Source organism: Euprymna scolopes, chromosome 8, assembly GCF_053919585.1.
Source record: "Euprymna scolopes isolate OS-2025 chromosome 8, ASM5391958v1, whole genome shotgun sequence".
NCBI classification, from domain to species: domain Eukaryota; kingdom Metazoa; phylum Mollusca; class Cephalopoda; order Sepiida; family Sepiolidae; genus Euprymna; species Euprymna scolopes.
The window spans coordinates 52951512-52964874 of record NC_136489.1 but is presented as its reverse complement, the minus strand read 5'-3'; the positions used below and the strand labels follow the sequence as shown (position 1 = coordinate 52964874).

General features: G+C 34.4%; 1 protein-coding gene across 4 annotated transcripts in view; it reads left to right on the top strand.

Annotated features, from left to right (window-relative positions):
- Positions 1–13363, top strand: part of LOC145283570 (equilibrative nucleoside transporter 1-like) — an 80581-nt gene that overhangs the window by 4552 nt on the left and 62666 nt on the right. Inside the window, exons 2-4 of one of the 4 annotated variants that reach the window (XM_080132481.1) lie at positions 2749–2932; positions 8703–8775; positions 13005–13086. In XM_080132481.1, the coding sequence (XP_079988607.1) occupies positions 2815–2932; positions 8703–8775; positions 13005–13086 (273 nt within the window). In that variant the 5' untranslated portion in view covers positions 2749–2814. Of the gene's footprint in view, positions 1–2723; positions 2933–8702; positions 8776–13004; positions 13087–13363 lie in introns of those variants that run through there. The other 3 variants (XM_080132482.1, XM_080132479.1, XM_080132483.1) reach the window with 3 other exon arrangements.

Below are 13363 nucleotides of genomic sequence, written 5' to 3'. Positions count from 1 at the left end.
TCGCTATTGTTATTATCGATTATTAGTTTTTGTCATTATTATTATTATTATTATTATTATTATTATTATTATTATTGGCTCACATGGAATTTTCACATAGGTCATCAGAGGTCTAATTGAAAACCTGTTGTTTTTCCTGGAATCTGAGCGACAACAAGTCTCTCCAGACGTGCAGCACTCTCCACCTCCTTCGATAGCATTTGCAAATAAATTTGCGTTATCGCAACATCATCTCACCATTGATTTCTCGCTGGCAGCGTACTGTACTAGAATTTGAGTGGCACTAAACCTCCCCAAGGTCCCAGTTCTCTTCGCGCTTGTCCAACGAAGGTCTGCTCTCTCCTCGGTCTTTCCGTCGTCCTTGACCCTTTTTGTCTATTTGATATCACACTTTTTTTGGAGGTGGGAGGTGATGGGACAATGGAAGGGAATGCGTGATGGGGATGTAGAACTTGTTAATAGACAGCTTCCATGTTCTTAATTGCTTGTAACGCTTCTTCGTGTTTTGCCTCTGCAGCAGATTGTCTGGCTCACGCATGTGTTTCATGTGTATTATTCTCCGCATTCAAGGGGTTTTCTTAATATTTCAGCCGTTTTCATTATCGTTAGCCGTTGTATCTTTGCAGCCATTCCTCTGATTCCAATTTCTCTCATTCTTTTTTCAAAGTTTTTCGGGATTATTCCTAGTGCTCCTACTATTATAGGTATTATTTTGATTTTCTTCATTATTATTATTATTATTATTATTATTATTATTAATGTTTGTTTGATATTATTATTATTATTATTATTATTATTATTATTATTATTATTATTATTATTATTATTACTGTAACAACATCCGCTGGTGTTCCCTTGAGTTTTGGTGGCAACAACTCTACCTAAGTTTCCAATACTCTCCACCATGTATAGAGTACAGGAAATCTTTTCTCCACTGGAATTTGGGTGGCAATAAACATTGCTTAAGCCTCAGTCCTCTTCGAACTCATCAAGTAGAGTTGTGGTTTTAGTTTTTCTTGTCTCAGTTTCTTTCTATCCTCCTTGACTCTCCTTGATTAATCAGTGTGTTGCAATATATGCCAACATTTTTTTTTTAATTGGAGGAGGGTATTTTACTAAGAATGTTGTAGTTTCAGTTTTCTTTTTCCTATGTGGTTCTCCTCTTTCGTTTAATTTTACTTCAGTTGAAGTTTCTATACCGTCGTGTAGCGTTTATCGATCATGTAGATTGATTTCATTTCCGAAACCTAGTGTTTTCCTTAAAATTTCAGTTGTTTGCAGCGTTACCGTTTGTTGTATAGTCTCAGCACTTGATTCTGTTTGCTCCTGGTATTTTATTCGGTTCATTGTACCCCTATAATGACTAGTATTATATCGATTTTATTTATATTTCTTATTCCTTTTATTTATTTGGCAGATTCCGCGTATTTGTTTCATTATTCTGTTTCTAAGATCTTCATTCTACGGTCTGTTGGGACAACACGGTCTAGTATTTGAGTTTCTTTCTGCTTTATTAATAATTGTATAATATATATTATAACATCCGATGTTCTTTCTTGGGTTAGTTTATCTGTTTGTACATTCATGTCCCAAAATATGTTTTTCCGGTTTCTGCTTGTCCCACTTGTCTGTATGTTCGAGGTAAAGTCACTTGTAGAGCTCCCAAGGCACTGACTTCCCAACACATTCGCCTCTGTCCATATATTCTTTTAGGGTTAGTTTACGATTCAAATATTTATGTACTTTATTGTTTCGTCTCTTTCTCATCGTAGTCTATATTTTCTGTTTATCTGTTTTATCTAGTTTATCTTTGCTATTTTTAGTTTTAATCGAGTTATTTTCAGTAGTAGATATTATGTTCCTCTGTTAACGCGTCCATTTAATTTGTATGCATATGTTGTCAAGATTTTCTTCTGTTGTCATTCCTCTATTTTTCTTTTCTTGTATTTTTGCTTCTGGTTTCGTACTTTTCTGTTTTGTTCTTGACGAGGTTTCTCGCTGCGGTGATTGATCCTTTTGTTTTCCGAATGATGTGCTTTTCCAAGTCTCTTAATGTATGCATTCTACACACATTCGTCCATGTATCAGTCTTCTTCATCTTTTGTTCCTGGGATTTAAAATATAAGGCGAATAAAATAAATAAATTACAAGCGGCAACGCGTTGTTTCGACCGTTGGGGAAAGAAAGAAATAAGAGGAAACGTGAATGTATTGATGTGTCATATATATATGGCATTAATTTCTATATGCGTGAGAAAAGAGGATAAGAAAAACGACCGAGTATTCTTTGAGAGCTGAGAGTTAACACGGATATTGAGAGTTAGTCGTGTAAATTAAGCTAAAAGGAGATAGTACAAATTGCGGAGTTATGCGAAGAAGTTCATACATATTTTTGTATCACAGACAGCAGCTTCTTTCTCACGTATAGTCTTTTAGATGTAACGCATTGTTAATTGTCATTAGTCTTCTCGTTTCTGATCAAGATGCTAAAGTTCGTATTTGGACTAGCCTATGAATGGTTCAGAGTATCTTACTAGCGATATATTTCAGGTGTTTATTCCTTGGTTTCTCCTACATAGTTTTCTTTCTAAGAATGTACTTGATCTTCTTAAGCTACTAAAGTTCATACTTTTATTTGTGAATCCATAATTTATTGTCATTTCGTAAAGATATTTCTAAATATTAATGTTCAATAAATAAATTGTTTAATGTGTGCATTAACAGGTTTTCAGATTAATTATCTACATAGGCGATATTGTAAACAATCAAGAGGAAATTGTTGAGAAGCATCCTCGTCCTCATCAACATCATCATCATGCCGAAGTTTGATGTGCAAACGAATAGTAACAACTCTTCCAAAAGACTTGGCATCTTTAGTTCTGATTATTGCAAGCACATTGGTGACACCTGCAATAATATGGAAAACGGACCGTGTGAGTATAAACATATCGCTTATTTTCAAACATATATCGTTTTTATTCAAATTACACCCCAAACAAGGCACAGTGCCACTTTGAAGTGGGGATTACTATCGGGGACATAAGTTGCTATTCATCTAATCTACGTTTTGATTTAGACACAGAAAGAGAGTTTAGGAAATTATAGATAGTTGTTGTAGCTAGTCGAATGCTTTTTGGGGAAATCTGGCAATAGGATGGTTATAGATCGAAGCTCAGTCGAGAACTCACCATAAAAATTACGATAAACAGAGACCGGCTTGCAATGTCACTTTCGTACAAAAAAGGTTGTAAGGAATGGAAAATGGTGTCACCTATTACGCTTTGAAGCCTGTTTGGAACTATATAAGTTCCTACTCAGATGTGGCAGTACCCGATTTTAGAACGTACTTGGCTCTTATGCAGATAGAGGATTACATTGGCAGTGAGATACCTATTAGTGCTGTAGAGTTATCCAACAATTCCAGTGATCTTCGTAACAGGTTTGATATATATGTTCTATTTTAAATCAGAAGTGAAGGTCAATACCAGAAGTTTGACAATACATGGTGCTTCCCCAACACGAAAGCCATTCATTTTAATTGGGGCGTGATGAAGGTCCGAGCGATTATGATGAAAAGAGAAAAGTTCGGCTTTAGGTGTATTAAAATTAACCAGCCAATGTTTCGCATTGCACGACGTGCTCAAGATGAGAAGAGAGAGAATCAGAAAAATATTCGCCATTGCCGGCCTTTGAAGTGTTGACATATATTGGGGTGTCGTCTACATAAATATCTATGAATGATATAAGAATGTGATTCAGGGAGATCATTAATGTAGATGAGAAAAGGTGCTTGGTCCATGATAAAACCCTGAAGGACGCCGGAATTGAAACTATGAGCTTCTCTTTTCTGCCCATCGACGACTACTCTTATAAGCTTGTCAGGAAGAAAAGAGTTTAATAATTGAGAGAATATTTCTAGTTGTTCCGTTGCTGTCAGTCTTGTACAGTATACATTTATGGCATACCCTATCAACAGCTTTGGATGTATCAAATGCTATCGCCCTAGAAACGTAGCCCACAGTCGAGAGATTCAGTAATTATGTTTGATATTACAATTAATACATTAGCCGTAGATCTAGCAGAACAAAAACCATATTGCATGTCACTGAGTAATTTATTTTTGCCGAGGTGCTTCAACACTTCCTTATTTGTCATAGATTCCAGCAACTTACTCATGGCACACATAGAATTTTGTAAATGCAGAGCAAACTGGTGAAGTTTTCAAGAGTGTTTGGAAGCATTTCTACTTAAGGCAATGTTTAAACAGTTTTATAAGTATGAAATCTTGTTGAGCACTATAATTGGAAATCAATGTTTTCATAAGCTTGGCAACATCACGCACATATTTATGTATGTCGCATAGCGTGTTTTCAATTACATAACGAAATACGGGGCGTAAGCAGTCCTAGTCGCAAAGGGTAGAATTTTTAGCAAAGTTCTTGAAAACAACTTTGTCAGATACTGACAAAATTACCTCAGGTCCATTGATGACGGTTAGGATAGAAAAAACGGCTCCATTCAGGACTGTTTATTATTCGCAAATACTTATGCGAACTAAGCCGCTGCTCAACTACTTATAACTTGACGAATCTCTCGCATTCTTTATTGCCTTTTTTCCAGGTGCTGCTGGAAGTGATAAACGTGACTTTAATTTAACGTCTGTTTCGCTGAAAGCAATGAAAATAGTGGTTTCTTTGCGTAGTTGCAGCGGCATATGCTGGAGTTAACCACAGCTGGCTGTTTCTCATATAGTCTCAATGATAGTAACTCCGCTGTTATGAGTGCAATAGAGGGCAAATATGTTGTGAGCAAGTTCTATTAAGAAAACGTATTTTCTTTGGCGATGTTCTTACCATATGCCAAACCATATAAAATGTAGGCACATATTCCATACCATGACGATTTTTGAAATCAGATTTTGATTTCACTTTTGAATATCCTTTAATCGCACTCTCATATAAGCAAACAGTCGGCCTAATTCCAGTTTCTAACATGAACAGTAGAGCAGGCTTGATCTTGTGGTAATTGTATTTCAACCTCTGAAAGGTTGGAATGTAGACCCTTGATGTTGGAGAAAAGAAAACTGTACTGGGAGATGTTAGGTTCATTTATTTTAGAATTATTTCTTGATAAATTTCAGAGATTGTTTATTTATTATTATATTGTTATGTGTAAAAGGAGCACGTAAACAGTTAAACAGTTATATATATATATATATATATATATATATATATATATATATATATACATACTAGCAGTAGTACCCGTCGTTGACTTGGTTCAAAAACAGCCTACAGCAAATGGACTGTGATTGATGAAAGTATGATAGGTTATGAAAAGGAGGGGGTTGTAAAGAGATAGGGTTTGATACTCAAATATTTTACCCTAAGCAAAATATGATGAAGTAAAGATAATTTTCGCGAAAATATATGTTTTTATATCAATTTGTTTCCATTCGTAGCCAAGAGTAGCCAACAAAATGATGTTTCCTTACAAAGAGAAAATGTTATATATATATATATATATATATATATATATATATATATATATATATATATATATACAAGAAATAAATGTTACGATAGTCAATAAAAGTTACTTTTATGGAAGAAAGGTTCATTGGACTGTATTTTTAAGTAGTTTGTAAATTTTTTTTAATTCACGAACCAGTTTTAAAAAATAAAAATGGCAGCGACTTTGAAATGGAGAGCCCCGTTTTTAATTTGAAGGAGGGGTACCTGAGCATTTTGTGTTTACAATTTAAGAGAGTTCCCTCAACGTAAGAAATATTTATAAACATATTTTAATGTTTTTCGTTATTTTGTGTTTGAGGAATATTCGACTATGTCATGTGTAGTTTATATAAAGAATTAATTAACTAGTTATCGCTTCAAATTTCATTTTAATTTCGGTTCGCTGAATAATTTAAAGTAAAGAGCATTAAAAACTATTTCAAAACAAACAAAACATAGAATTAAGTTTCATATATTATGGTAACATTTATTTCTTATATATTTATTTTTCGCGTAGTCGTTTGTTGACTTTTCTGCTAAACACTCTTACTAAATAATATCGACGAAATATCGAAAAACAAAGAAACAAAAACAGTTTTGAAAAATAATGACGCTTTACTTACTTTAGTAAAATAATCCGAAACAGCAAAATGGAATATAAAAAAGTAAACACTTCAGTTTTTTAAAGCAAAGAATCGATATAAAGATGAATAAGAAGAACATGGCGCCATTTTAAAGCAGAACACTTTGTTTCAGTTTTACAGTATTAAACGGTGTAGTATTTCACCGTCGAATCAGGGTTGTACTATTGTAATGTAATGAACATGCAGCAAGGGGTGTAACCAACAGAATTTTTTCTAGTACACTGACAATAAAAAGCTTAAACATCTATATAAATAAAAATAAAAAGGATACGTAAATGTTTTAAAAAGACACGTAATCACGTGAGCAGGATTGTTTTCCTTCTTTTGACACGATAACAAATAACGTTCTTATTTTTTATTATTTATCTTTTTATCTATTTTTGAAAGAGTGCCACGTGCAAGTGGAGAAGGGAAAAAACAGAGTTATGCAAAATTTGTGTCGAGAATTGTCTAAAGTTCCAACTTATTTTGGGGGGGTCACTTTAATAAGAACGTTAATTTATGAGGTAAATTTATTCGACACAATATGACTCAAAAAAAAAATAAAAGCTTAAGATTAAAGTTAAGTTGTTATTGTGGAATTTCACCTCTTTTAAAAAACCTTGTTAAACTTTGTGATATATTTACATTCTATGGAGGTCAGGCGCGAACGAGCACCCAATAATTTTATTATACCATATTTCTTCAAACTGAAACATAATTATAAAGTATACTTACGCAAATAAATATGAAACGTCTTTGTTAAAGTTTGTGCCATATTTCCATGGAGTACAGGCGCGAACGCAGACCCCACAATTTTATTATACCATCCCTATTTAAGTTAAAACATACTTATCAAAGTATTCTTATGTACATCTATAGCAAAAACCCTTGTAAACGTTTTTTTTTTTTCATTTTTTATTTCCATACTTTGGGGTCCAGGGGCGAACGCAGACCCCCACAATTATTATGAACCACCGTTCTGCCAGATCAAACATACCCATTCCTTATCCTCGATACATCTTCTATCATTATATGTAATCAGTTTTTTTTTAAATAGTCAACCATATAGGAGCCTATTCGTGACCAGACACACACACATACGATATTAAGTGTTACTTTTAGATTTTTTAAATTAATGAAACCCGGGCGACCTCTACATGCATTAGACATACATATATCTTATTTCTTGTTCTGTAAATGGGTTGATTTGGTAGCCTATGTTTTCTAAAAGTTCAGATAAAAGTTAAAATTTGGACTTGGGTTTCGAATACTGTGACCGGCAGAATAATTATCCTTCATACTGGTGATTGACAGTAAAAATAATTAAATACTGTGCGTTAAAGTCTGCGTGTTGATAAGAATTGAAAACCATATTCATCGTAAAATTGTCTAGCCCATTAAATACTAAGACGAGATCTCTAAAATAATAATAATTATGTTATCAAATTGTATTGAATAATGCTAAGTAATTGGACACGGTCGCTTACCTTTTACTTAGACATAAATAAATTTCACTTCTCTTATTTACATGTTGTTCTTATCGTTCAATGGATGGTGAAGTTTTTCTATTTAACATTGTCATTAATAAACTCAGTCGCAAAAAAGACAAAGAATAGGAAGGAACTCCAACTCCCGTTCAGGTTTTAAGGAAATACCTTTATTCCTCCTTCTCCCGCAACATGTGGTTTCTCCTTACGGCTGTGATGTCGCCCACGTCCCTAACCTGATCTTTTAATCTAACGTCCTCTTCGATCTGCGCACACGTTCTTTTTATAATCTGTTTTTTCTTTACCGTGACGTCACTTCGCACACGGCTCGGTATTTGCATACAGCCGCCATACTCGCGTCCACTCTCTGCAAAATCTGTAGTATTTGAACTTGCAATCGTAGAGATCGTGATGTTTTTTTCTTTTTGTGGCTGTAATAATTAGCACAATAAAGCAGAACAACAAATGACCCCATTATTTGCACTAAACTTGGATTTATTTTTTTTACAGCCAGTTCATTTCGATGAACTGCATCTCGCCGACCAACTTCTGGCGTATGGTCATTTTGATGTTGAACACTCCTTTAAGGGAATTGATCTCACTTGTATATCACTCCCAACGTCATTACCACGTGATTAGGTGTAAATTATGCTGAGACACTAGTTCTCATTAGATCACTAAAGTTAAGCAGTATGTAGGAGGAGATCGACTCCCACATGCAAGAACGGTAAAAACCTTGCATTGTCGTCTTCCCTGATCGGTATATACATGCGACTGGTGATCGCTTGTTAATTTAATATCTCCCTGATAATTCCTTCTTCAACGCGCATAGGGTGAAACCCGCTGGCATATATAGATATACTTCCAAGTTCCAATGTCGACATTTCAATCGCACGACAGCCAAATCTCTAACTTATCCTCTAAAAATGTTTTCTATTCTTTAATTTAATCACGTGCCTTTACTTAACTTCTTTACGATTAATATCACTCTTACCTTGTATACGTAATGATTTTAATACGAATATCAGAGTATTTGAAGAAATTTACAATGTTTATGTTTACCATTCATATATTTAGATGGTGTGGATGTACCGTCTTTTCCAAGAAAAATTCAGGTTGCATCATTGAATAATGAACCCCCGAAAGACAAGTGAGTATTTTTTGTATAACATATCTCAATATATGAAAAAGAATATATGCTTGCCTGTCAGTTTTGTATAGAAGAATGATTACACGAGATAAAATGTTTATTTACATCCTTTACTGGTCATAACTGCGTAATTTGCTTTTGCTACAATGGATGCTTAAGCTAATCAACCATAAATTTACCCTTTCTCAGAAGAAAGCTAAAACTTGAAAGAGCAGCATTATTATGGCCGAACACGGACTATAACTCATCCCGACAGCAATAAAGCTTGACGTATCGCTAACTTCCACGGACAATACGCATTCAAGTTGTGCTATTTAGTTAATTCAAAATATTTTAACAAGTTTCTATCATTTATAAAGCTTCGAAAGCAACAACATATATGTATCATTCGGATTATTCGTACTTCTCTTCCCATGCTAGATGTTTTTGTTTTCTCACAGCTTTTCGACCGATATAGCCTCCGATTTCGTACGCGTTCGTCCTATCAAACTCGGCAATACTTATGCCGAATGTGCGAATCTTTACACATTTCAAACAAAACCATTAATTTTATCTGTTATTTAGAGCACTGCCGGGGGATGCTAATTAACTTGAACAATTATTATTATGCTTGTTGTTGATGCTTGAAAAATAAAATGTTAGAAAATATGTATCGAGACAAATTATGTATTGTACATATAAAATATTTAGTATTCATATATCGGTAGTATTAATGTAGGAATGTTTGAACGAACAGGACTGTTAGCTAAGGAAAAAGAATACGTGGCAAAGATGGATCAGCTAATTTGTGTTTTTGCTACGTCAGTTAATGACACAATGAGATGGTTACAAAATGAACCTAGAGTTTTTTTATTAGTGGATTAAGTCAGAGAAGAGAATTTTACAAGCTAGCACGGAAAACATCGATCCACCTTTGGGGGCTGGGAGAAATAAGCCCTTATTATGTATAACTTACAACGTCTAGCAGTTCCGATAGGAAGTTGAGAATAAAGTTTATATAAAATAGACTTAGTGTTTGGTGTTCCTTCGAAATGATACATTTGTCTCGGGGCTGGAAGAAACAGACTAACAGAGTGAGAGACCTAATCGTCCCTAAGAATAAAATATGTTTTTCCTTTGGATGAACCACGCGGACCAAAATAGTTATTTGCTGCTATAAAAGAATGTCCGCGTTAATTTTTATAACGACGTAAACGCTAGAGACCTCAAATGATTGGAATTTTTATGGACATTTCTTTTATGGGTTTAAATTGTTTTTGAAGGAGTAAAAAACGAGTTAAAATTGAAAAAAAAACGTTATACACTTTGTACATTTATACACTTTGTACATTTATACACTTTGTACATTTATACATTTATACACTTTGTACATTTATACATTTATGTACTTCGTACATTTATCTTAGTTTATATTTACTCCGTTCATGTGCGTGTCGCATTAGTACACTGATAACGCCATCAGTTTTTTATGCTACAGTTTTGCTTCGGCTTCGATTCTAGCTGATGGCATCCAAATACCTTTTTTTATGAAATCACGACTTTATAATAATATGTACAAAATTTGGACGAATTAAAATATCATACTCAAACGTATTTTATAACTAGACAAATCCGGACGCCCTCTTCCGTTAGTCCACTATATAACATATCCACGGGATTAGATTGTTTTTGTTAGCTATGATCATGTAAAATGTTACAATAATGCTTAATAATATTCTACCTATCTCATTTACTGAAGTTTAAATATTAGCTCTTGATGTTTGTCTAATAATTAGTTGTCACTTATATCTCATATCTTGTGCCACGTATCGATGGGAAACAGATCACAGGATACATCGGTTAATATGTTGTGAGAATAATCAGAGGAAAACAGTATTCTGAATGATCAAATTAATTAAAAATTATCAATCCTCTTATGAACAAAAATCCGAAAAAAATAAGGTTTTATATAAAAAAAAGTTTTTTGCAGTTTAGAGAATCCAAACAAAGCCAAAGAGGACGTAACGTAGAGTTCATGTTGGCAAGAAATATTCGCTCTGTTGCCTACTCCAGCTATGAAAACTTAAAAAAAGAAAACAAGATGACTAAAGTATTTCAGACAGAGAACAGGTGTTTTCAAGAACTTTATGGCTGGAAAAATTATACGGATAAAGGAATGTCGAACAAAAGTATTTGACATGCTATATATGATATAACAGGAAACAAATTTCAAAGACATTAAGTGAGAACGAAGGCATTCTAATGGAAATCCTATATGACGCGCTTGAAATCCCTGTTGCTATAAGCCAACATTCTCTATACTCCCTGAATTAGATACCAGAAGAGTCAGTGTGTCAAATATCATCACCGCAAGTACAAGTGAATTAGAAAAACCCAAAAAGTGAATAAATTATATCTAGACTCGGAAACAGGAAAATATTATATTATGTTGGTACAAAAAGAGTATCGTTTTCTAACATATGTTATATTTGTATACGATTTCTGAATTAATTCATTGAGATATATATATATATATATATATATATATATATATATATACAGGCATGTTATATATCATTTTGAAGCGCGTTTATTTGCTCTATCGAATCGTGTTATTCGTTGCATATTTTGCAGATTTTCGACAGAATGGACAAAATTCAAATCCGCACGATTTTTTTGTTCCAGTTCAATCGCAATGGTGATCAGAGCCTCGAAGATAAAGACGGTCAAGGCTGGTCAACTGCGCTTGTTAACGCACATTTGAAAACCTTAAATGAAGCTGATCCTCGAAAAACCACACGAGAAGTTTCTGTTTAACTCGAGTCTACCACTCAAAAGTTATTCACAATTTAAAGCAAATAGGGAAGTAAAACATCTTGGATAAATGGGTGCCGCATGAATTGAACGATAATAAAAAAAATCGTCATATTGAGGTCTCTTTTACACTCCTTCTGCGCTTCTCAAGCGGATTGTAACGTATTATATCGAGTGGATCTTCTCCGAGAACCGGCGACGTTCGGCACAGTGGTTTTATGCTGGAGAAGTTTCACAACACTTCCCGAAGCCAAAATTGCACCAAAAAATGTTATGGCGATTTTTTGGTGCTCTGCCTCCGGTCTCATCCATCACAGCTTCTTGAATCCGGGCGAAACGATTTCGGTGGAGAAGTACTGCAAAAAATTGACGAGATGCACTAGAAGCTTCAACGTATGTGCCCGAGATTGCTCAATATGAAGGGACCAATTCTCCTCCATGACAACGCTCGGCCGCATGTTGCTCAACTGACCTTGCATAAGCTGAACGAATTGGGCATCATCCGCCATATTAACCGGTCCTCTGTTCACCGATTATTTTCAGGCATCTCGACAACTTCCTGAGCAAAAAATGCTTCAAAAGCCGATAGGATGCCGAATTGACCTTCAATGACTTCATCGCTTCCAGAACTCCGGATTTCTATGCTAATGGGATAAATAAACTTGTTTCTCGTTGGAAAAATGGTTCGTATATCGATTATTAAAGTTTATTATGAAACGAGTTATGATCTTTTGAAGTTAAACGCAAAAAATCTTTTTTTCATCAACCTAATAGCAAAATTTAACGGAAAATATTTAGTTCCGGGGGGGGCAGTTGTAATGTATATGAATACATTCCAGTTTTTTATCCTTATCAGAAGTTGATTGGCTAGTTAAGCCATAAATATCGACTGATAAAGACACATGGAACAGACGTCAAGATTTCCGCTCCTCACGCAAGAAATATCAGCTTCGACCACGAACACTGGTTCAGTAAGGCGACTGACCCGATTATTACTCGATAATGTCAAGGCCAACTCAGTTCTTCAAATGATATATATAATCCTTTCGCAAGAGATATAAATTCTCATCTTCAGTGCTATTTTCATAAATGTTCGGTCGATGTACTTAAAATACAATTGCGATTTACTTAGAACTCCTTGCAAATCATTTCTGACGGAAGAAGTGCTTGTGGATTTAATTATAGGTTCCGTTCGAAATTTTGTTCAGATTGCCGAGTTTAACAGAAAGATACATGAGTGTGACAAGATACATCTGAATGAGGGTGTGGGGTACATCAACCACAATGTTGTGACCATAACACTTAAGATAAGAACAGTTGTCCGTAGAATTATTATTATATGAACACACGGGAGAAGCTCTTCAACACTGTAAATTATCTTAAATTTTTATCATTGTTCCAGTGTAATGTTTTTAATATTTCTTCATTTTTTACAGGTGGCAAGCTCTTCGTATAATTCTTGCAATCCAAGGTTTGGCAACATCCTTGCCATGGAACATGTTCATTAATGCACAACCAGTAAGAAACATTCCCTGTTGTTATCTTCCTTTTTTGCTCCAGTGCCCTTTTCAAAATCGAAGGTATGTAACGTAGTTGTTACATGTCCACACTCGAGACCAACACGGTGTATGCTGATAGCGCAATGAAACAAAGACAAGGAAATAAATCAATTTATTTTACCGTGCAACAAAAAAAAATTATTTGCAGGTACTTTCCAGAATAATGCCTTGTCTCTTGCTCAAAAATCTTCTTGTACTCCAATGTGCTTAAGATTATTAATGAATTAACTCTTATC